The sequence below is a fragment of the Ascaphus truei genome, chromosome 4 (genome assembly GCF_040206685.1).
Source record: "Ascaphus truei isolate aAscTru1 chromosome 4, aAscTru1.hap1, whole genome shotgun sequence".
Taxonomy (NCBI): domain Eukaryota; kingdom Metazoa; phylum Chordata; class Amphibia; order Anura; family Ascaphidae; genus Ascaphus; species Ascaphus truei.
The window spans coordinates 242,735,839-242,757,887 of record NC_134486.1 but is presented as its reverse complement, the minus strand read 5'-3'; the positions used below and the strand labels follow the sequence as shown (position 1 = coordinate 242,757,887).

At 42.7% G+C, this 22,049-nt stretch overlaps 1 protein-coding gene across 2 annotated transcripts in view; it reads right to left on the bottom strand.

Annotated features, from left to right (window-relative positions):
* VTA1 (vesicle trafficking 1) overlaps positions 1–19,953 on the bottom strand; it is a 76,772-nt gene extending 56,819 nt beyond the window's left edge. For both annotated transcript variants that reach the window (XM_075597106.1, XM_075597107.1), the window contains exons 1-3: positions 19,796–19,953; positions 16,327–16,402; positions 4,867–4,975 (exon numbers count right to left, since the gene is read on the bottom strand). In XM_075597106.1, the coding sequence (XP_075453221.1) occupies positions 4,867–4,975; positions 16,327–16,402; positions 19,796–19,938 (328 nt within the window). In that variant the 5' untranslated portion in view covers positions 19,939–19,953. The remainder of the gene's footprint in view (positions 1–4,866; positions 4,976–16,326; positions 16,403–19,795) is intronic.
* Between the last annotated feature and the right edge of the window lie 2,096 nt (positions 19,954–22,049).

Below are 22,049 nucleotides of genomic sequence, written 5' to 3'. Positions count from 1 at the left end.
ATGGTCTCTTGGTTCACAATGTAACACACTCCTTGATAAAGTGTACTGGCGTACACGAAACGCGTAGGAGGGTGCTAACCTCCGTTTGTTTTATGGATTAATAAAGGATCATTCTTCAATTATACCTTGGTGACTCACTCCTTTGGCTGTGCGCCAGTTTTCTTTTTTCTACATATCACCCAATAAGCAAACGGCAGCGCACGCATGCGCCTGTCAGCACGTCTTGAACAGCAATACTGGGTCCCTACCTGTACCGAAGCTGTGCGCAAGCCCTGAGACTATAGAGCCTGTTACAAATGGGTTATTTACATCAGTTAAGCACGTATATGACGATTGCAGTACAGTACATGCATCGATAAATGGGGAAAAGGGTAGTGCTTCACTTTAAGTACATTTTCGCTTTACATACATGCTCTGGACCCATTGCGTACGTTAATGCGGGCTATGCCTGTATATACTTTGTGTGGTGTATTATTTTTTACTGTGTATTGGTTCATGTGAGGCATCATTCTGTCAACGCTGGAATCCCTCATAGGTGGAGGCACTGCACGCAAGGAGAAAGAGCTCACCCCAGGCTCCCAGAGACGAAGGCCTCCTGTGAGCAAACAGGTATAGCAGCACACGTAGTTCCCTTAGGCATAGGGAAAGGGGGCTACAACTGTTATGACAAATACTGTTTTGATATGTGAAAAAATAAGTAGTTCAATAGTAGGAGATACCTTGCTGATTAAGACTAATACATATTCAACATGAGCATTCAAGGCCTGTACAACAGCCATGAAGTAACATCTTTCCACCTTTTACTAAAGATTTCCGTGGACAGGAAAAACTATGAGTTTTTCTCTGTTTATTTGATGACTAGAATAACATGGCACAGACTTCAGATGTTTAGTATTTAGAACGGACAGCCACCACTGTGTTTAATCCATCTGTTCTTTAAAAAACTATATATTCAAAAAAAGAAAACCGACATAAACCATAATATGCTTTCAGTTTTCATTTCGGAGATCGTAATGTTGATCTTCGTGGTTTCTATAAATGAACACTTAAATCACCACTGTGTGTCTCTCATCAAACTGAATATATGTTTGTAACAGAGTTAAAGGATAGTTGACATTCAATCTTTGTATGGGTTTCTTATTTCTGTCTGTCAATTAGATGATTGTTGTAACCACAGAAACATTAGTGGGGCATAAAACAAAAGTTCAGTAACTCTGCCTGGAAACTACACAACATGAGAAACCTTCAGATTTAATGAGCCACCTCTGAGGACACAGAAGTGTATTCAGCACATGAGCTAGGGGGGAAAAACTGCTGGGTAATTGTTGAAGCACCAGTCTGTGTTGCTTGTTTTTAAAATATACCTTGTGTGTCTGCTAATTTTAAGATCTCCTTGTCCAGTGCCAGATTAAGACTTTTCAAGGCCCTTACCTATGATACAAATGAGGCCCCTACAAAAAAATAGTCAGTAACTATCGTAAAGTGTTTTGAGTACTCCTCGCAATTGAAAGGTGGAGAGAGTTCATTCTTAGAACGTAAACAAAACGGGGACTGTGGATATGAAGTCGAAGGAAAGAACCAACTAAACCATTATGTTCTCCTGCGAAATGTTGAGTCATTGTTGTCTGTCTTTTCTTTACATGACATAGGTTGCTTTTAATGTACATCCAACTTTTGTTACTAAAGATTCACACCACTATTGAATTTATTCTTAAGTATTTTTAGCGTGAATAAACACTTCTGATGTACAGGGCCCCTCTAATATATTAAAGGTATTTGAAATTGAAAAAAAATCTTCGTATTTGGAGTCCCGTCAAATTGTGAGGCCCAGAACTGTATCTTATAGATGTAATCCACCACGGTGTGCAGCACTGCTGCGGTAGTGTCCTTCTCACTGTACCATCAGGTATTGGTACCAGGTATTGGGCAGACATTCCCAAAGTGTGTACAAGATTGCCAAAGTCTGCAAATAAAAGATGAAGGGAGAGAAAAGAACCTCTAGCAGAATCAGATTGTAGCCCAAACTCTTAAGACCTGGAACATTTTGCTACTTTGGGGGATTTAAATAAAAAAAAAAAGTCAGTATTTATCTTTATCCAATTTCCAGTGGAAAGTACTGCAGTGCAATTACCCTATTTCCTCAATTCTAAGACGCACCTTTTTTTCGATTTTCACATGTGTGAAATCGGGGTGCGTCTTAGAATTGTTGTATTAAAAAAAATTTTTTCAAGTGTCTACAGTACTAGCCCCCTCTTTTCACTTAACATGTTTCAGGAGAGGTCACATGTCAGCGGAGGACAAAGTGTGCGGCGGCGACAGGAAAGGTCCCACGTCTGCAGATGGTTGAAGATGGACAGTGGGCGGGAGTGCGGTAGCGGCGGCAGGACAGGTCCCAAGTCTGCAGGTGAATGAAGATAAGAAGACAGCGGGCATGCGGTGGCGGAGGCGGCTAATAGATCATAATAGCAGGAGCAGAGCGGCATGGCTTGGAAGGTGCACACTGTAACACCAGAAGTTGACCTGTGTCTGACTTCAGGTTACAGTGTGCACCACCCAAGCCTTTCCCCTGTGCTGCTCTGCTCCTGCTCAGCTCTCCTGCTATTATGATCTCCTGCCGCTGCACCCCACCGCACGCCCGCTGTCTTCTCATGTTCATTCACCTGCAGACTTTGGACCAGTCCTGCTGCAGCACACCCACCCACTGTCCATCTTCAACCATCTGCAGACGTGGGACCTCTCCTGTCATTGCCGCTCGCTTCATCCTCCGCTGACATGGGACCTCTCCTGAAACATGCTAAGTGAAAAAGTAATTTTCCTCGATTGTAAGGGCCAAATCGATGGTGCGTCTTACAATCGAAGGTGTCTTACAATCGAGGAAAAACGGTAAGTTTGTATCCAGTTTAGGAACAGTATTTCTTTTCCCGCCTCAGTCATCTCACCGGGTGTAATCTTAGTCAAGTCACTCTAGTATATCGCTCTGTTTTCAGTTGATTCACTGACGAATAATATTAGTAGCAGCAGCAATAAAAAAAATAATGATGGTGATCAGTGTTTTCTAAACCTACTGTAGTTACCCCCGTAACATCAAGTACTAAGTCTAACCAATGGATGTACAAATGTGTGCATAAACATCTAGTATATCACAAAACAATTGACCCATCTTATACTATATTAGTGAAAGCACTGTATGCCTTCCTGCCTGTCTGGATGTCTGGATGTCCGGTGTCCCTAGGGGAAATCTCATTGGTCCCTTGGGCCGCCCGTCCCCGCACACCTCTCATTGGCCTGAGGCTGAGTGACGGGACACACACACAGACACACACACACACACACACCACCACCCCCCTCCATCACGTGCGCCGCCCTGCACCGGCTCCGGACGGGAAGCGCGGCCCTCCTACCCCAGCCGCTCCCTTACCTCCCCGACGCTACCTCCCCCTCAGGTAAGTCACAGCACTGCGCGTCCCGTCTCAGCTTATGGCGCCAGTAACTCTCCTATTTTAGGCGCACAGGGCGCTTCCTGCCGCCGCCTGCACGCCTCACTCAGCCGGACCCTCGCGCCTCAGGCCCACACAGGGCGCTTCCTGCCGCCACCTGCACGCCTCACTCAGCCGGACCCTCGCGAATCAGGCCCACACAGGGCGCTTCCTGCCGCCGCCTGCACGCCTCACTCAGCCGGACGGCACATCGGGGGACAAAGCGGGCGCCGGGGGGGGGGGGGGGGAGGGCGAGTCACAGGGAACAGGGGGGGCGAGCCGCGAGTAACAGGGAACGGGGGGGGGGGGGTGTCACGGGGAGGGGGGGGACCGAATCACGGGGAACGGGGGGGGGGCCACCAGCCGAACCAGCAGGGGGACGGACGCACGGAGGGGGGGGGGGGGGGGACGGACATGCACATACATAAATTATGACAATACATATGCCCACTGCTCTCCACCCCGTCCCCCACTCCCCTTTCCCCCCCCCCCACTCCCCTTCCCCCCCCCCCACTCCCCTTCCCCCCCCCCTGCTCCCCTTTCTCCCCCCCCCCCGCTCCCCTTTCTCCCCCCCCCCGCTCCCCTTTCTCCCCCCCCCGCTCTCCTTTCCCCCCCCCTCTCCCCTTTCCCCCCCCCTCCGCTCCCCTTTCCCCCCCCTCCGCTCCCCTTCCCCCCCCCCTCCGCTCCCCTTTCCCACCCCCCCTCCGCTCCCCTTTCCCCCCCCCCCTCCGCTCCCCTTTCCCCCCCCCTCTGCTCCCCTTTCCCCCCCCCTCCGCTCCCCTTTCCCCCCCCCTCCGCTCCCCTTTAAACCCTCCCATTCCCCCCCCCCTCCGCTCCCCTTTCTCCCCCCCCTCCGCTCCCCTTTCCCCCCCCCTCCGCTCCCCTTTCCCCCTGCCCTCCGCTCCCCTTTTCCCCCCGCCCTCCGCTCCCCTTTTCCCAACCTTTACAACAAATACTCACCTATTGTTCCACGATTTAGAAATAATACTACCTATTACGCATTTACATCCCGGGCAACGCCGGGTCTCTCAGCTAGTATCATATATTAACAGTATAATAACAAAATTGCTTTATTGATTAAAAAAAAAAAAAAGAAAAAGAAATGAAGGAAGAACGAGTAAAAACACAAAAATTTCAACTAGCGAAACATTTTGGGTGTTCACCCTAGGCAGTTCTCTGCTGAGAAGAATAGTGAAAGAAGCCCCTACTTTTCTTCAAGTAGTTCCCAGTGTTGGCTGAGGGAGTGGCCTCAGGAAGGATTCTCTAGTCACTGTGGATGCCCAGACTCAAAATTTTCCTGGGAAATTTCCGTTCACAATTTATAGCAAAATTGTTTTGTTTTTTCCCCCTAATGGAATACCGTACACAAAAACAACAAAAAGTAACATACCATATTCTCCATCGAATCCTATAGGCCCAGACTCCGGAGTCTCACCATTCTTGAGACAATTGTGAATGTATGTTGCCTTCCATCTTGCATACTTCCTGTGCTGAACGTTCTTAAAAATAAATTACAGTGCAAATTACTACCCATAACATTTAACACACAACAAAAACTATATTTCAATATATTTAGTCATGAATCAATTGATTATCAAACCTGTCCCAATTTGCAACCTGCCTGGAAATCAGGTTTTGTGAACAACGAAGAGACAAATAAACATAGCAGAGCAGGAACACTTGCACGAGATGTAAATTAATTGGAATGCAAGCGATATTGTAACGTATTAATGGCTGTCATGACAACAGTATATTAATTGTTAGTACGCTTTCTGTTACAATTTTGCTGGACTATATCTATTGTCTACAGGTGTCATAATTAACATTTGGTATACCATATGTATATACATACACACAATACATACATATACACACACACACACACACAGGTCAACTGCGGCAAACTGTCCCTGACGCAAGCCTTGCTACATCTGTATCTAAATGTTCAAATGGAAAACAAAAGTGAAAAAAAAAAAAACTTGGTTTATTTTTAGACACCATCAAATTGAAAAAGTGAAATGTATTAACACAGCAATGGATAAAGATCTCCATTGTGATATCTATTTTCTGTAGTCAAATTTTTTGGCAATAAATTTGACTAAATGCAAAAAGCTGGCAAAATGTGTTACCGCAAGTTCAATTGGAAATATAACAGGCAAGAATAACACTATTAATTTTCCATTTTGACATAGTATTATGATCGGGACACAAAGAGGTAGCACTTCCTGCCAAGATGACATGACTAAAGCTGTGCATGTCTCTTAGGCCTCGTCCCCACTGCTCGCGCAACAAGATAAGGCCCTCTATGGGGCCAGCCCCAGTTACTACTTGCACATGCCTGCAGAAAGTGCGGTGCGCTACCAGCTTTCCCAAAAGAGAAGCATTTTGTCTTTTGGCTCAGCAGCCGAGCGATGGCCACATCACGGCAGTGGTTCAGCCAATGAGGGCGAACCAGCCGTGTGAAGTCATAGCCGCACCCCCGCCAGGTCCCCCCCGCCCCCCATCGTGATCTCCTGCTCTTCTCTGGATGTGTGCGTCCCAGACCACAGTCTGAAACTGGTGCACGCGCCACCACGCACTCCTTCGCACGTGTGCACGCAGTGACTGGGGCCTTAGCATTAAACATGCCCCGATACACAGATTGGTAGCAGCACAGCTTACAGTATATCTATTGTAGAGTGATAGCTATAGAGGATTATCACATCTAATATCTGGGGAAGTGTTCCCAAGCTTAGAAACAGAAGAACAAAAAGCTGAGCCAGACACATTTTTATCGCACGTTTGCTGTGTAAGTTATTTGTCCACCAAAAGTCCTTCCATAAGTCACCAAAAGCTTAGTCTATGCCAACCGACAAAAACAAGAGGAGAAAGCATACAGCAAGGGGTAGCCCAAAAAACAGTGCTTAGATTACAGGAAAAAAGTATTCCAAGAACATACAATTACAATAGATGCAGAACAGTCAAAATAAAAGGATAACATCAAATAGAAATCCCTATACAGTACGTTACCCAAATGTCCTATGTTCTCTCTCAGAGAGGTCACTGGCGCAGGAAAATGAGATATCACGTATTTAGTCCCAAATACACCTTTGTTGAAAACTAATTTGTCATAAAACCTTGCTCTCTAATGTAGTATTTTTCCCATTGAAACAACATAAACCCATCCTCTGTCGTAAATCAACGGTGAGATTGACAGTTTTACCACAGAGTAAAAAAACAACTACAAAATAACGTTTAAACTCAACCTTCAGTAGATACCCGCTCATAACTTTCCTAAACTAATACTTACACACACGTGTCACATCAATACATTCAGGCGCTCATGGCAGACGCAACGAGACCAAACATTACCGCCTTAATCCTAAACCTGAGCGACAAATGAATGTCTGTCACCCAGTATCTGTTAAACATGTGGTGTGTGTCATGTCAGAACATCCCCCTTTGTGACATGTTTACAGATTTGTAACTCTTAGGTTGAATACTTTCTTAGCCATGCCCCATGAACCCTCCAGAGAATGCATTTGAAGCTAGCTGTGAAAGACTCACATTTAGAAACTTGTCACAGGGGCCAAATTTTATTCCCACGTCTGCCCTTATCTCGAGACTATATCAGCACATGCAACCCATCTGGCACCTTTAGTGGGCCATACAGGATAGGCACCCCCACCCCAGACATGCATGTGTAGTGTGAAAGTTATGGGAAAACAGACAGCTATATCCTTTTGTACATAGAATTCCGTGTATTTGAGCAGATGCTGGAGCAGATTTCCTCATTAACCAGCAGTACTGATTGTGCTCTACATTCCACTAGACAATATGAGTAGGGAGGGGAAAAGAGAAATCTCTTGCGTCAACCTTGGTCAGTGGTGAAGTACGGTGCAAGGAGGGATAAACGTATTTATTGAATTTCAGGGAAGGACAGAATCCCTATAGATATGCACTCTATACTGAGATATTAATATTGGTATAAGTAATGGCTATCGGATTTAGTATAAAATAATTTAATTTAATTTAAAATTTAAAATAAACGATGATTGGTGGGGGCAGAAAATGGCCAATTATGCGGACATCCCTTTTCCTTGAAGCTGTATAAATGATACGTTCTGACAGCGTACAACGTGCCTCTCTTTCTTTCTCATTAACATTCAGTATATCTTCAAACTACACAATCAGCGAGTCACATCACAAATGCCCCTCAGCGCAAGACTTTTCAGATCAGGGACATTACCCACGATATGGTGCACTACATAATACGGTACCTCAACTCCAATAGTACGTACATTTTGGTACCAATACAGACCTGATCAGGCTTGGGATATATGATACGGTGCATTTTTAGACACTGTACCTCATTCTACTGTAGGTAAGGATAGATATGCTGTATACCGTATATCCAAGCCTTTTGAGTATGAAGTGTATTAGAGCTTGTATATTAGTCCTCCTCATTTACCTTATCGCCTTGACCGTAATATATATCTTTTTTTGACGGTTACAGTTCTGATGATGAATCAGTACACTTATGCTCTGATATACTAATTATTAAACGTAAAACACTGATCCAACTGACTTTTACAGGGTCACCACACTGCGTTACCTTTAAACAGGGAAAATACATATTGCCGCACGCCCCTGCCATATTTCTAGCTGTTTAACAAGTGGACCCCCTACGGACTTCTTAACGCTGCAATTTATGCTAGTTACATTTGTCACGGGAAACCAGTACCTTTAACACAAAAAACCTTCCGAGATCAGTATCACCAAGCACAGGACAAAGTAATTGAATAAACAGAGTTTATTCTGGCAGAACCACCAGATAGAAAAAATACACAGAAATGACATACTCGCCCACTGGGGATCTGTGGGAAGTCTCTAGCCTCGACTAGGTATAGGTACCTGCTTCAGTAGGTTTACCCTGTCTGCTTCTTCTCCAGGAATTCAAAGGGCTATTTGTTCAATAGCAACTTTGAATCTGCCGACAGTTGTAGGTCTGTCAAGCACATAGGATCTCTCTCAGAATCCCACTAACACGAAGCTCCACAAGTCTCTCTGATTTCTCATCTCCCTGCGCTGTGACAAGCCGGCTCCTTAGATAGCTGCCATCAGCCATCTTTAACATTGAGAGGAGCCGGCAGCCAATCACAGCGTGAACCAGCCAGCAACAGCCAATCCCAGACGAGGGATCAACGGAGGCTCGCCCGGCTGCGCGAATCATAGGAGGGGGGTGGGCTTAGGTACTCAAGAACGCCCCCATGAGGATGAGACAGCTTGGAGAGTGGGAAATTCAAACAGCGCCTGCAGGGCTCAGACCCGGCAACTGATTCCATTAGCCAGTCCTCTTACCTAACGCTGGGTAGGCGATTCAGAGTCTGTGGAATACAATGGGCTCTACTCCGCTGAGAGCCCTATTCCCAGATCTGATCGGCTGCCTTTCACCACTCACCACATGACATCAGCCGTCGCCGTTGTAAATGCGATTCCTGCTGATAGTGCAGGAGACAAGAGAGGGCGACAGGTGGTCGTGGCCACGAGCGGTTCACCCTCATTGGATGAACCATTCACGTGCCGCTGACGTCACGTGGCGATCGCCAAAAAAAGCAAAAATCCTTTGGCTACCGGCGATCGCAACCGCTCCGTCGCTCTGAAGCGCCGACGAGGTCGCACCCACGACGGACTGCATGTAAAGATGCAGCCACCAGTAGTAGAACTCTTGTCTGTGAAATTCTGGGGCAATCTCACAGTAAATGCTGCAACATTTCCCCAACATTTCTGTGAGATTCTTAATGGCCCATCAGATTAACACAGCGGGGGGTCCCCTGCAGTCACATTCAGTTTGAATGGGACTGCAGGGACCCCTGCTGTGTTAATCCGATGGGCCATTAAGAATCTCACAGAAATTGAGGCATTTACTGTAAGACTGCCCCAGAATCTCCCAGGTAAGTGTTCTAATACTGGTGGCTGCATCTGTACTTGCTACGGTGCTGCGCGACGTTGCAGTTGCCATAGCCAGCACTATAAGCGCAGCCCAAGTCTTGACACCTCAGCCGTCCCCCACCTTTGTCCCGATCATTTCTAAGGAACAGCTCGGTTAAGTGAATTGCTGACTCTCCATCCATAGAAATTATACTTACAATCACTTAACACAATTTACACTTTACAGGGCTGACACCCAAATTGTATCACAGAACAATGCTGGTTCACTAAAATGGGGGAATTGCTAATAGTGAAGTGCTTTACTGACAATATATTTACATGTACGTTATTTTACATTCTCACTCTAGACATTAAATACATTTGGCTGAAATACACATTGTTTAGCCAGCCAGTTTACACAGTTTTAGGGGTAGCTAGCTGGGCTTCCCCTTTATTTTGTGATGCCAGCTACAGATGCAGCGGCCGTTATTCAAACATATCAAGCGCTGTATACCTCGTCATCCGAAGCGAGTCACATAGTGGAGCAGGGGGTCACGAGTTGAACAAAGCTGAATTCAGCCTAGGGACCCCTTACTTCCCGAGATACAGGCCCCCCCAGTATGGGGTGCCGGTATCCCTCTGCTTTGTTTAGATCCCACGGTCATGTGACCCACAGGATTTTAACATAGGGATACCGGCACCCCATAACGGGGCCTGTATCTCGGAAGTAGGGGGTCCCCAGACCTGAAACCAATGCGGTTCAGCTCTGGAGACCCCCTGCTACATTACTGTAATGTTAGAATTTTAATAAAAACCCTGCGATTGCCTGTGAGAGGCGCGCAGTTAGAGTGACTGATTCAGCCTCTTACTGCGTGTCTATTACATAAAGGCAGACCCCGTAGGTTTTACACTGCAGGGACCCCTGCTGTGTTACTCCGGGGGGCCATTAGTCTGCCGCGGCGCAACCCGTGAGAATCTCGGGTATATCACGAAATTCCATTTCGAGATTTGTTCGAATAACGGCCGCTGCATCTGCAGCCGAGTATAATACAGCTCTAAACTTGTTATATTTCTTTATGTTTGTCATTGTCCATGTCCACATGATTGGCCATTTTCTGTCCCCACCAATCATTATTTATTTTTAATTTTAAATTGAATTAAAAGTATTCATTACTTATACCAATATTTATATCTCAGTACAGAGTGCATATATATAGGGATTCTGTCCTCTGAAATTCAATCTACATTCCACTAGCGACAGAAGTAGAAGAATCCATGACTTGCATAACATTTCAAGTCCCCTAAATAGACACGGGCACAAGCCACAGGTACATTGTACGTCTTAAAAGTTTGAGATATAACACTGAAGTCTGTTTATGGTCTCTCTAATATGGTGAGAGGGGTGATGCAGTTGATAACACATGAACCCCCCGGTCACTTGAATGGAAGTGGAGGCATTATTGAATGTGCACTAACCCGCTGCTCACCATACCAAAAAGTGGCCATGGGGTCCTGGAATATTTCGCCCAAGAAAATGAAGGATTAAAAGTTAATAGAAGGTTCTTTGCGGCTGCGCCTTTCAAAGGGGGGGGTTTAAATTGACTAATTCTCCCAATCAAAACGGGAAAAGAAAATATTTCTGTAGTTATAAAAAGGTATAGTTTCACTTTTTTGTGGCACAAACCTGCAATGACTCTTTAATCCTAACTCGTGTTATCCCCGTAGAAAAACATCACTGTAAAGCTCTTTAAGCCATGAGAGGCCAATTCAGTTGTGAAGCATGGCCAAGACAAATGTACAGCTACCATAATAAAATAATATACACTTCTGATGTATCATTGATTCTATTATCTCTTGGCTGCTGCCAAAAAGGTTGTGCCTGCGGCAAAGCTGCTTTATCAAAACATTTTGGTTTTAGGAATAATATGCTTCTGTTTGACAGGAATCTAAGGTAATATGGATTCCTTGTGGGTTATGATGCTGGTTACATACTAAACTAAAATAGTATAAAGTAGAATTACTTGTGAGTATGAATAAACCAATGGCAGACAATAGATAATGGAATTGCTCTGAAGATTTCAGCTAAATAAATCAATACAGGAAACCACTTTTAGAATAAAAATATTAACCGGCAGTCATTTAGCTTAATATCAAAGGTATGGAAAATAGCTGAAGCGCTCAAATGCAGGTATATCTCAAAATGATAATAAGTCAGACCACTGTACCAGGGTACTAACAATTGATATAGTACCTATTGTGTCATATAATGGGTACTATCCTCCTGAAGACAGGTGGTGTGTGGTGCAACCCACTCACCATCAGTCTCATTGGCAGGTTCCCCTGAAAAATATACAAGTACTCACATCCTGGTAGGGCAGGCAGGCAGGCTGTGCAGCTACTCAATGCAATACAGGGAAAAGGGAGACCAAAAAGCGCACCAGCACAAATGGAGCAGGAAGAACCCAGGACAAAAAAATGATTAAAAGGGCACTTTAATGTGGCAAAAGACCCATCCAATGCATTTCGAACGTCGCAGCGTTCTTTTTCCTTGAAAAAGAACGCTGCGACGTTCGAAATGCATTAGATGGGTCTTTTGCCACATTAAAGTGCCCTTTTAATCATTTTTTTGTCCTGGGTTCTTCCTGCTCCATTTGTGCTGGTGCGCTTTTTGGTCTCCCTTTTCCCTGTAATATCAAAGGTAACATTATCTGTTTCATAAAGTCATCTGCTTTTATAATAAAATATTGCTTATTTTGTTAAATAAAATATTGTAGTTCCTAACCCGAGATGGAATTGTTTTAGTAGACAAATTCTGTTAAAATAATGGTTTTACAACCAAACAGCAATTCAGAGACAGATATGACATAGAAAGATCAAATGAAAACCACATGTCAGAAATGTGAGACGTGCTAGGAAATGGCCAAGGTCAAAGGTCTGGAGAAAGCGAGTTGTTGTACTCAGTAGGCCAGTACTAAATAGATTTTAATAGAGATGTTCTTCCCCTCTCAACAGGGTTTCAATTGCTTTTTCTCACCCATGTAGTTTTAACAAAACAAGGAAATTAGAAAAATGTTAAAAAGCATTAGGAATCTTTATTACCCTTTATAAAATGTATTATACATAAATAATATTATTATATAATATATATAAATAATAATAATAATAATAAGGAGAAGAAGCTCAGTGAGGAACGACACTGAATTTTAAACAATGATACAATTTGAAGCGGGGGGGACCTGGTTCAATTCCCGGTGTCAGCTCCTTGTGATCTTGGGCAAGTTACTTTATCTCCCTGCACCTTGGGCACCAAAAACATAGATTGTAAGCTCATCTGAGCAGGGACTGTGTCTGTAACAATCCTATGTGCTGCTTACTACGCACGAAAGTTAAATTAACTGCCTCAGTGCAGACTGCAGTGCAGGGAAGTATAAAGGGGTAATAGGAAGCAGGCACACAAGGTCTTAGAGAGAAAATATCACATTTATTTAAACATCTCAACTTTTCAGCTCACTCTGGGACCTCTCTCAAGACGTCTTGACAGAGGTCCCAGAGTGAGCCGAAATGTTGAGATGTTTAAATAAATGTGACCCGAGACCAAATTTATAACTAAAATACAACAAATAATCCAGCTTTTAAATAGGAAATGTGGAGTAAAAAAACATAGAATCCCTCATAACCCATATTCTAGCACTGTCCCCAATACAGCACAATCTATACACAAATCATTTTTTTTGATAGGGGTTTCTGAGAAGATCTGTTTTTTAAAGAATTTAAACAGTTTGAAGCTTTGAATTTCTTCGCTACGATAGACCACCTTGTCTGAGATATTTCAGTGATACAAAATGTCAAGAGCTCTCAAGGGTTATTGTGTGTGTGTGTATTTGGGAGGGGGTTTATCGTGTGTGTGTGTGTATTTGGGAGGGGGTTTATCGTGTGTGTGTCTGTATTTGGGAGGGGGTGTATTGTGTGTGTGTGTCTATTTGGGAGGGGGTTTATTGTGTGTGTGTGTGTGTGTGTGTGTGTGTGTGTGTGTGTGTGTGTGTGTGTGTGTGTGTGTGTGTGTGTGTGTGTGTGTGTGTGTGTGTGTGTGTGTGTGTGTGTGTGTGTGTGTGTGTGTATTTGGGGAGGGTGGCTATTGAGTGGTAGAGAAATACAGGAGGAGCGAGAAGTTTGAGAGAGGGCTGTAAGAGGGAGAAGGGGAGAATGAGACAGAGGGGGGGGGGAAAGAAAGGATGATGGAGGGGGGAGAGAGAGCGAGGATGTGCGTTAGAAGAGGGGAGTGTAAGAGAAACAAAGGGGGGGGAGGGGTGTGTTCTCGCAAGGCCATCAGCACGTGGGTGGGGAGCCCCGGTGGAAACTTTAGTCCTGGGCCCCGGGAAAGCTGTCTGCGGCCCTGGTGCTACTCAAAGAAGCCTTTCCTTATTGCACCCCACACCGATATATTATTTCACCACATTGCCTATTTGAGGAAGAAGGCCTAATAATAGCAACTTACTGTATGAATCCACAGCTGAAAAAAGTGATATTTTGTGTTAAAAGTTTATTTTCCCTGCAGGACCTTACTTCTGAGCTCGTCATCACTGACAAAGTCATCAAAAGGGTAATTTATCCAAAACGGACATCAGAAGCCTCATTGTTTTGCCTTGTTTTACAATGTGAGCAAAGTCCTTGTAACTAGACTCGTATGTAACTCTGCCCGTCCAACCAGCTTGAAGCTACCATAAATGTCCTTTTGAGGATACAGGCAACTCAATGGACCATTGTCCACAGGTCATTGCCAGCTTGAAAGCAGACCATACGAAGCGACAGGACAGAGCAAAACACATGGACTGCATAACACAGGACTCGTAATGTCCCTGATGTGAAATTTATTAGTGAAACTGTCTGTCCTCATTATTAAGAAGGACCATACAAGTGAAAAAAACTAAGCCATACATAAACTTGTGCAAAGAATCCTCTATATAATCGGTTCATATTATAATATCAACTTATTAAAAAAAATTACATGTAACTAATCCGTGTCATTTAATGGGTGTTAATGTTTTGAGATTTCCATTCAAAGCAGAAGGTTGCTCAGCAGATAATTGTGCCGTGACTAAACGCAGTTGTAGTTTGAGAGAAAAGAAGCCCTTTATATGATATTTAAAAAAAATGCAAAATTAAAAAAAAATAGATAGAGGCATTTCAGGTCTCAAAATCTAATGGATTTTTATTGATATAACTTCTCAACCCCATTCTATTTTTTTTTTTGTTTTTTTTTAACAAATTGCTTTTATTTTTACTCTCATTCGGATCAGATCCTTTATTGCAAAAGAATCCAGTAAGTTTCTATTTTATATGAACATTTATTTTAAACGAGTCCAATATTTGCAGGCCCTCAGTGATTTAAACAAAACTTCCCAATCCTGTACAGTGCCAGAGAACGCTTATACAGAGCTTCAATCAAAAGTAAGCTTATTATAAGCTTATTTACAAGATGTTTTGCACTTTCTGGTAGGGGATCTCTTGAAAACGTCAATCTACAGAGAGCAAGCATATTGCTGGAACTAACTTTCTGTCACGTATACTGCTGAACCTAAATTGCTTTCATTCTTGTGTACCTAACCTGTTTAATTAATAACCTTGGTGCATGGCACATATCTATAGGTACCAGTGGTTTTTAAAACATTTTTGGATAAGGATCCCTATAATTATATTTTTATATTCTGTGGACCCCAACCCTCTCTAATAGCACTTTGGAGATCAGATGCATTATAATTGTAAGGAAACCCAACCCTCTCTAATAGAGTCTGAGATCCAATGCATTGTAAGAAACCCAAACCTTCTCTAATAGTGTTTCTGGTAACAGATGCATTGAAAACTCTTCTGTATTTGATACAATTTTCAAATGACCAGAAAATTGCAGGGAACCCTTTCGGGATTGATGGGAACCCAAGGGTTCCTAGAAACCCCTTGTTGAAAAACACTGTACTATACAGCAGTGGTGCGCAAACTGGGGGGGGGGGATAGGGGCGCGACGGTTAGAGGCCCCACGCCCTTCCCCAAGGCATTTAAATTAAATGCCAGGGGAGGCGTGAGGCCTCTAACTCCCTTACCTGCTGCAAGCCGGGTCTTTGGTAACGCGTCACCATGACAACGCGCGGCAAATAACGCTGCAGTGTCACATGACCCGCGACATCATTTGACGCCAGGATCTAACCGAGGGGGAGTGCGAACACTTGGGCTCCCAGGCAGGGGGACACACGCCAAAAATTTTGCGCACCCCTGCAATACAGTATAGGGCTGTAAGGTTATGTAACACTACCAAGAATTGTGTTAAGTGTCGCCAAATATTTCTAGTGAGTCAGAGCATTTTAATCCACAATCATAAAACAGTTTATACAATTTGTGACAAACCAGAAACAAAAACATTTTTTTTTTTTTTTTTAAATAAAAGGGTGTACAGGCATACCCCGCATTAACGTACGCAATGGGACCGGAGCATGTATGTAAAGCGAAAATGTACTTAAAATGAAGCACTACCTTTCCCCACTTATCGATGCATGTACTGTACTGCAATCGTCATATACATGCATAACTGATGTAAATAACACGTGTAACGTCTCCCCGCTTGCGCACAGCTTCGGTACAGGTAGGGAGCCGATATTGCTGTTCAGGACATGCTGACAGGCGTATGCGTGAGATGCCGTTTGCCTATTGAGCGATATGTACTTACTCGCGAGTGTACTTAAAGTGAGTGTCCTTAAACCGGGGTATGCCTGTATAGGTTTCTCTTTAGTGTTTTACAATTGTGTCGTCATTGGCACAGTGTGACCAACTCAAAACGTACACAGTAAGATGCCTTCACCTTTTATTTCTCCTCTTACACTAAATAGGGAATTGGCCATCGTCTTTTGCCCCTCCACCCCTCCCCCCCCCAAATGAACATTACGCGGTTTACCTCGTCGGTGAGCTCTCCAAACACTGTCATTGCGTCGAGCAGAAGACTAGCTGTATAGAAAGACTTGATCATATTTCTGAAAGGAAAAACACAAAACATTTCATTAAACGTGACAGGTGTCTGACCCTGTTGCTTTGCATATAGACGTCTGCACAGTTGGAAATAATTTCACTAACAGAATTTCGAACTTTGGATGTTTTGAATTTTTTATGCATTGAAAAAAAAAAAATCCTTCTGGATTTCAAGTTAAAGGTTTTTATGTACTTCATTATTTCCATTTGTAGCAAATCAATAAATCCACCAATATATTGTGAAAATCTGCAAATATCAAAGAGAAAATTCCACAATAACTCTTGAAAATTCCAAAGAAATTCTGCACAATCAGAAATAGTTGTTTTTGCCCTGACTTACCAGCAACACATTAACTAGCGTAGTGATTAATTGTTTACCGTATCTCGAGTTACTTAAAAAATGTTTTTGTTATTACATTGCCTCTGTACTTTGGTTTCTTCAACCTAGTATATTTTATACTAGGCTATATAATATAATAAATTGAATGGAAAGAAAATCGATAAGGGGTTTTGGGTAATATTTCTGCATGGTTATAGACTCCCAAACTTTAGTCTATGACAGGAGTCATTCTCGTTGCTGCAATACAGAAAACTGAATGTGTAACTTGTTTATGTTCGAGAGCATATAAGCCCCAAACCGCGACGCTCAAGCAATAAAGTGCACATCGGAGACATACCTATTAGAAAAAGGGTGCCCATATTTGTCTCGGCAAAAAACGGGATAAATGTCACGCACGTGCAAAGAGCGTTTGCCGACCGCGGGTGCGCACAAGCAGCTGGCAAGTGTTGATCACACATGTGCAGCCAAGGGGATTGAAAAACCGGGACAGCACCCCAAAAAGTCAGGGCAGAGTCCTAAAAACCGGGACCGTCCCGGCTAAACCAGGACATCTGGTCACCCTAATTAGAAAGTCAATATGGTTATAAGCAGCATTCCTCCATTGCAGGGCTTGACCACCAAGCATGTGAAACTGTTGCCCTGCCACCGTATCCCTGTACCAAAATTCTGCACAGATTGAACGTAACCTAACAGGTGTCAAATAACAACATTACAAAACCTTGCAGCTGTTCTCTGTTAAAGGAGCTTTTTTTTACTAGGTGGGAAGCAAGGGTTCTTCTGAGTTGAACCATGTTAATTTCAGCTTAGGGCACCCCCTGCTTCATGAGATACAGTACTTACCCGAGAAGGTGCTCCCGGTCGCAGCTCCGGCTGGGCACCCAATATGGCGGTTTAATGGTCCCGTGACATCATGCCTCACGGCTTACTATTGGTCTGCGTGACACGGGAGCATTAAACTTAACAGAGATACCGGAAGCACCTTTACAAGTATCTCAGGTAGCAGGGGGACGCCATAGCTGAAATTAACGCGGGTCAACTCCGAAGACCCCTTGCTTCAAACTCGAGGGGAAACACATTGTTTTATAAAAGCTACTGCTCCTTTAATTGGAGAGATTGTTACGTCTAACAAAATAGCACAACCATACCATAATACTCACTCCTGCTAAATACACACACCACCGTATGTATTTGTGTTAAAAAGAATGTTTGGGGGGAAACAACTAAAGCTACATCTTTGTATATGCAAATATTCCTCATCCCTTAATTTTTGCAGTTGTAACTTTTTGTTTTATTCTCTTATCTTCATATATAACAGACTTGTAAAAGTCACTACAGGTATCCCTATAGTCGGTATAAAGACACACAGACAAGACATAAAATCAATATTATTTTGTCATCACGGATTGTGGTGTTGATTTTTATTAAAAAACAATAAATAGAAAATTCCTAATAAAAATGTAGAGACCACACGCATGTGGTGGTGGTAAGCAGCTGTTTAGACAAAGATGTATGGTAATTGATATTGTATACCATTTCCTTTCCTCCGGTATTCACCAGCTCCAGATGTTTGACCTGCAAGCATAGTTCTATAAAACAGTACTGCTCGCATAAATATCTGGGCATTGTACAGACAGAAGGCAAGCACAGGAGAGTAATTAAAAACAGTTAAGCCGCTGGTTGTGTTGAAGTATAAAGTACAAGACTCCGATGCACAAGCACAGACGTGCTAAGCGTTGGCCAGAATGTTTCAATTTGGCGCCCGGGGATAAATTCACAATTTGCTGAAAAATAGAGCAAAAAATGTGCCAGTGTGTGGTAGTCGACTCTCAAGCTGCAAGCGTAATGTGATCAGTAATCTGACCACAATCAAATGTGTGTTCTGTAGTTGTTTAAAAATCATGTGCAACTCTTTGGTAGATAGGGAGGGGGAAAAAAACCAGCTTTCATCTTAGAAATTCTGGGGACTGAACCTGCCTGATTCACTTACACAATGATTACATTGAGAACTACGGCTATTAGAAAAGCTTTTTTAGCTCCCAGTCACTTCCTTCTAGTGGAGATGAAGTAATGTTTTTGGCAAAATTAGGTAATTTGATTATTGTTTACATTTTTTTTGGTGTGTACAATTTACAACCACAAACTGACATGGCAATAAGTGGTGCAGAGGCGCCATTCCCTTTGCTTGAGATTAAAGGTGCGGTCTGCCTCCTCCTTACCCTTTTTTTGACATGTAAATGAAGACGGGTTACATACCGGTAAAGACGGTAGGTCGGCTGAAGTTGTGGCTTCCTATAGGCCCAAGTAGCGCTGGAGATTGAAACCGCCATTGTGTTGGTTTCCCCTGTAAGGGACAGTACTGGCACTACCTATCCAGGTATGTCTCTCGGGAACCGGGGGTACGCAGCGGTGAAATTAATGCGGTTTAGTTTTGGGGACACCCTACTTCCTCTCCATGAAAAAGAAATTAAAAAGAATCTAGCACAGGGACTGCGCATTTAAAAATAAACTATTTTTAGACAGACATAACATTTATTGGAAGTGTTTGAGCACACACCACTGCTACATTTCAAGGACCAGTGAAGCACAATGGTACCAGGGATGAAACTGTGCACATTCAAATAATACATTTTGTACAGATAGCAGACCAATCAATATCCTACAATGTTTTTTTTTTTTTAATAAATTAGTTCTGTACTATTAGAAAATACTTGTTGCATTTTAAAAATTACTTTTTAGAGAATTATAATGTAACAAGCACTTTTTGTTTCTATAGCAAATCATTTACATAGTAACATCCCCTTCCTCTTCTGAAACAGGCTCTAGCACACTCATTTTTGAGCCCTGTTCTCTCTCCAGCAGTGCACCAATTGTATCCAGTGATTGCCTGGTCCCATGACCTTCCCCACAGAATTTGCATCTTCGGTCCTCTTCTGCTGCACTAACAGCTATTTAGAGGACCCCAGACCTGATAGAAATCAATACGATCTGTTGTACTCATCAGGATCCATCAACAGCTAATGGGAGTATTCAATGTATATGTATTTTATGGGATACTTACTTATGAAACCTCCCAGCTCTGTCCTCATTGTCTGCATATAGGAACATTTTCAGTGCATAATTCTCCACATGGGCACTGCCAACAATTTCCTGAGTAATGGAGTCACAGTCCCCCAACTGCTTCTTCAGCTGCAAGAAAAGCATAGATAACCATAAGTTTACTTCAACTAGTAAGTATCCAAATACACAAGCTGCTTCCTTAAAAAAACCTTTAAAATTAAAATTTCTTATGACGCAGAAAGCACATTAAAAAAAACATTGGAGGAAAAAGTCGTATTATGCAGGTACTCGCAAAAAAGAAATGCAGTATGCAGTTATGTTTTTCTTATGTGCATTTTCTAACTGTTTATTAATTAACAAGATAATATACAGCGCAGCTATGTCAAGCTTGGAAACAACTAAAAAGGTACAGTGAGTGTCAAATGTGTGTAGGTGACATTCATAACAGATTAATTATGTTATATTAGTTGTTGGTTGCTCATATCGATGTTGAGCCGCACATCAAAATGTGATTATCATGTCAATTTCTACCAGACATATGGCTCGGAGAGCCAGCAATATAGCTCGTTTTAATCTTGTACAGTATTTATTTATATCAAAGATACAAATTAACCAGTTTGAAAACATCACTTAAATTCTGTCTCAAAAATACTGAACAAAATGACCACTTAAAACAAATGATTTTGTGATCTAGAGCACAAAACTCTATGTTGACCCGGTCAGTGGCAGTACGGCCAGGAACATTTTGCGCAAGAGATTGAAAAGTTTAGTGACTCATATTTGATGGCACAAGCCATTATTACTCTACAAAGCATGACATAAAATGAATGAGCAAATTCAGAAACACATTACAGATTATCCACTCTGAAATGAACAGACCATTCCATGAGGTATCAGAGAACATGAGCACACACAAAATACAACAACATAACCAAGGGCACTCCACGAAACAAAACATCTTCTGTGTTATGGAACAAGCCTTTCTTTTATTTATTAATTAGTGAATATATAGATTGATATAGATAAATTTAACACATAATAAGATACAAACAATAAAATTTGAGCAATGTCTCCATGCCACAAAATGTCCTTTTCTCAAGCTTTTTTACCATAACAGAAGCAGTATACCTGTATATTTTAATAATGTTTTTGTCTCGTGAAAAGAGAAATGAAAAATAACGCAGCATCACTTCAAATTTTAAAAACACTAACATTTATTACATTTATATTACATAGTTCCAACAATTGGACCCCTCTCTCAGAGCTCGAAGCGAGGTGTGGAAACATTGGATACTATGTAATGTAAGTAGAGCCGCCGACAGGGGGGAAAGAGCCCGAGTGTCCCGGGTCCGGAGGCTGTGGGGGGCCCAACCCAACTTCTGCGCCCAGCTGCCAGGCCTCCGGTTGCTGCCGCTGGGCCCCGTCTCCCGACTCTCTCCAGCTGCTGCCTGCCACTTCCCACGCCTAGTCCTGGGCCCCGGGAAATCTACCCGCGGCCCTGAATGCAATTTTAATGACAATGGCGGGGATATTACGTATTTTAATCAATCTGGTACTTCAGGGGTTGGTTAAAAATTGTGTTAAAAATACAAAAAATTATTTTTATGACAGGTTAAGACCCTTCCTGTGTCTGAGCTGGTCTCAAAGATGGCTTACTTGAGAGGCAATTACTGATGACCCACTAAAAGTGAAACATTTATAGTGTGGAAGGCTACAGACGATAGCCAGATCCTGGGCTGTCAGCCTACAAGAAATACTTAATATTCTTGAAATATCCCCTGTGCATCCCAGAGAGATTTGACAAACAGGTCACCACTTCGTTGGAGGGCTATATTAAATAAGAAATTATGGGCCCGACAGCAATTCATATGAGCAACAAATAGATATCTGTCACCGTTGCGATTAGACAAATCAAAATCATACCACACACTTCATGAGTAAGAGGTGTAAAGACATATCTGTTTCTCCTGTTAGTCTGTTGGATGTTAGTCACATTTTAGATGCAGACATATATTTTAGGAACACAGATGCAACAGTGAAGATGGTGTCTAAGTATTAGATAAATTAAGATATTAGGTATTTTATATATTGAGTTAGACTTCAAAACGTAAAGAAAGGTTATTTTTTTCTTACAAGTCGTAAATGTCAACCATGTAGCTGATTTACGACAGGGGTGGGCTTATGTTTTTTCAATTGGGAAGAAATAGTACTATATACTGTAAGCTTCACCATGGTAATATGAAAATCAGAATTCA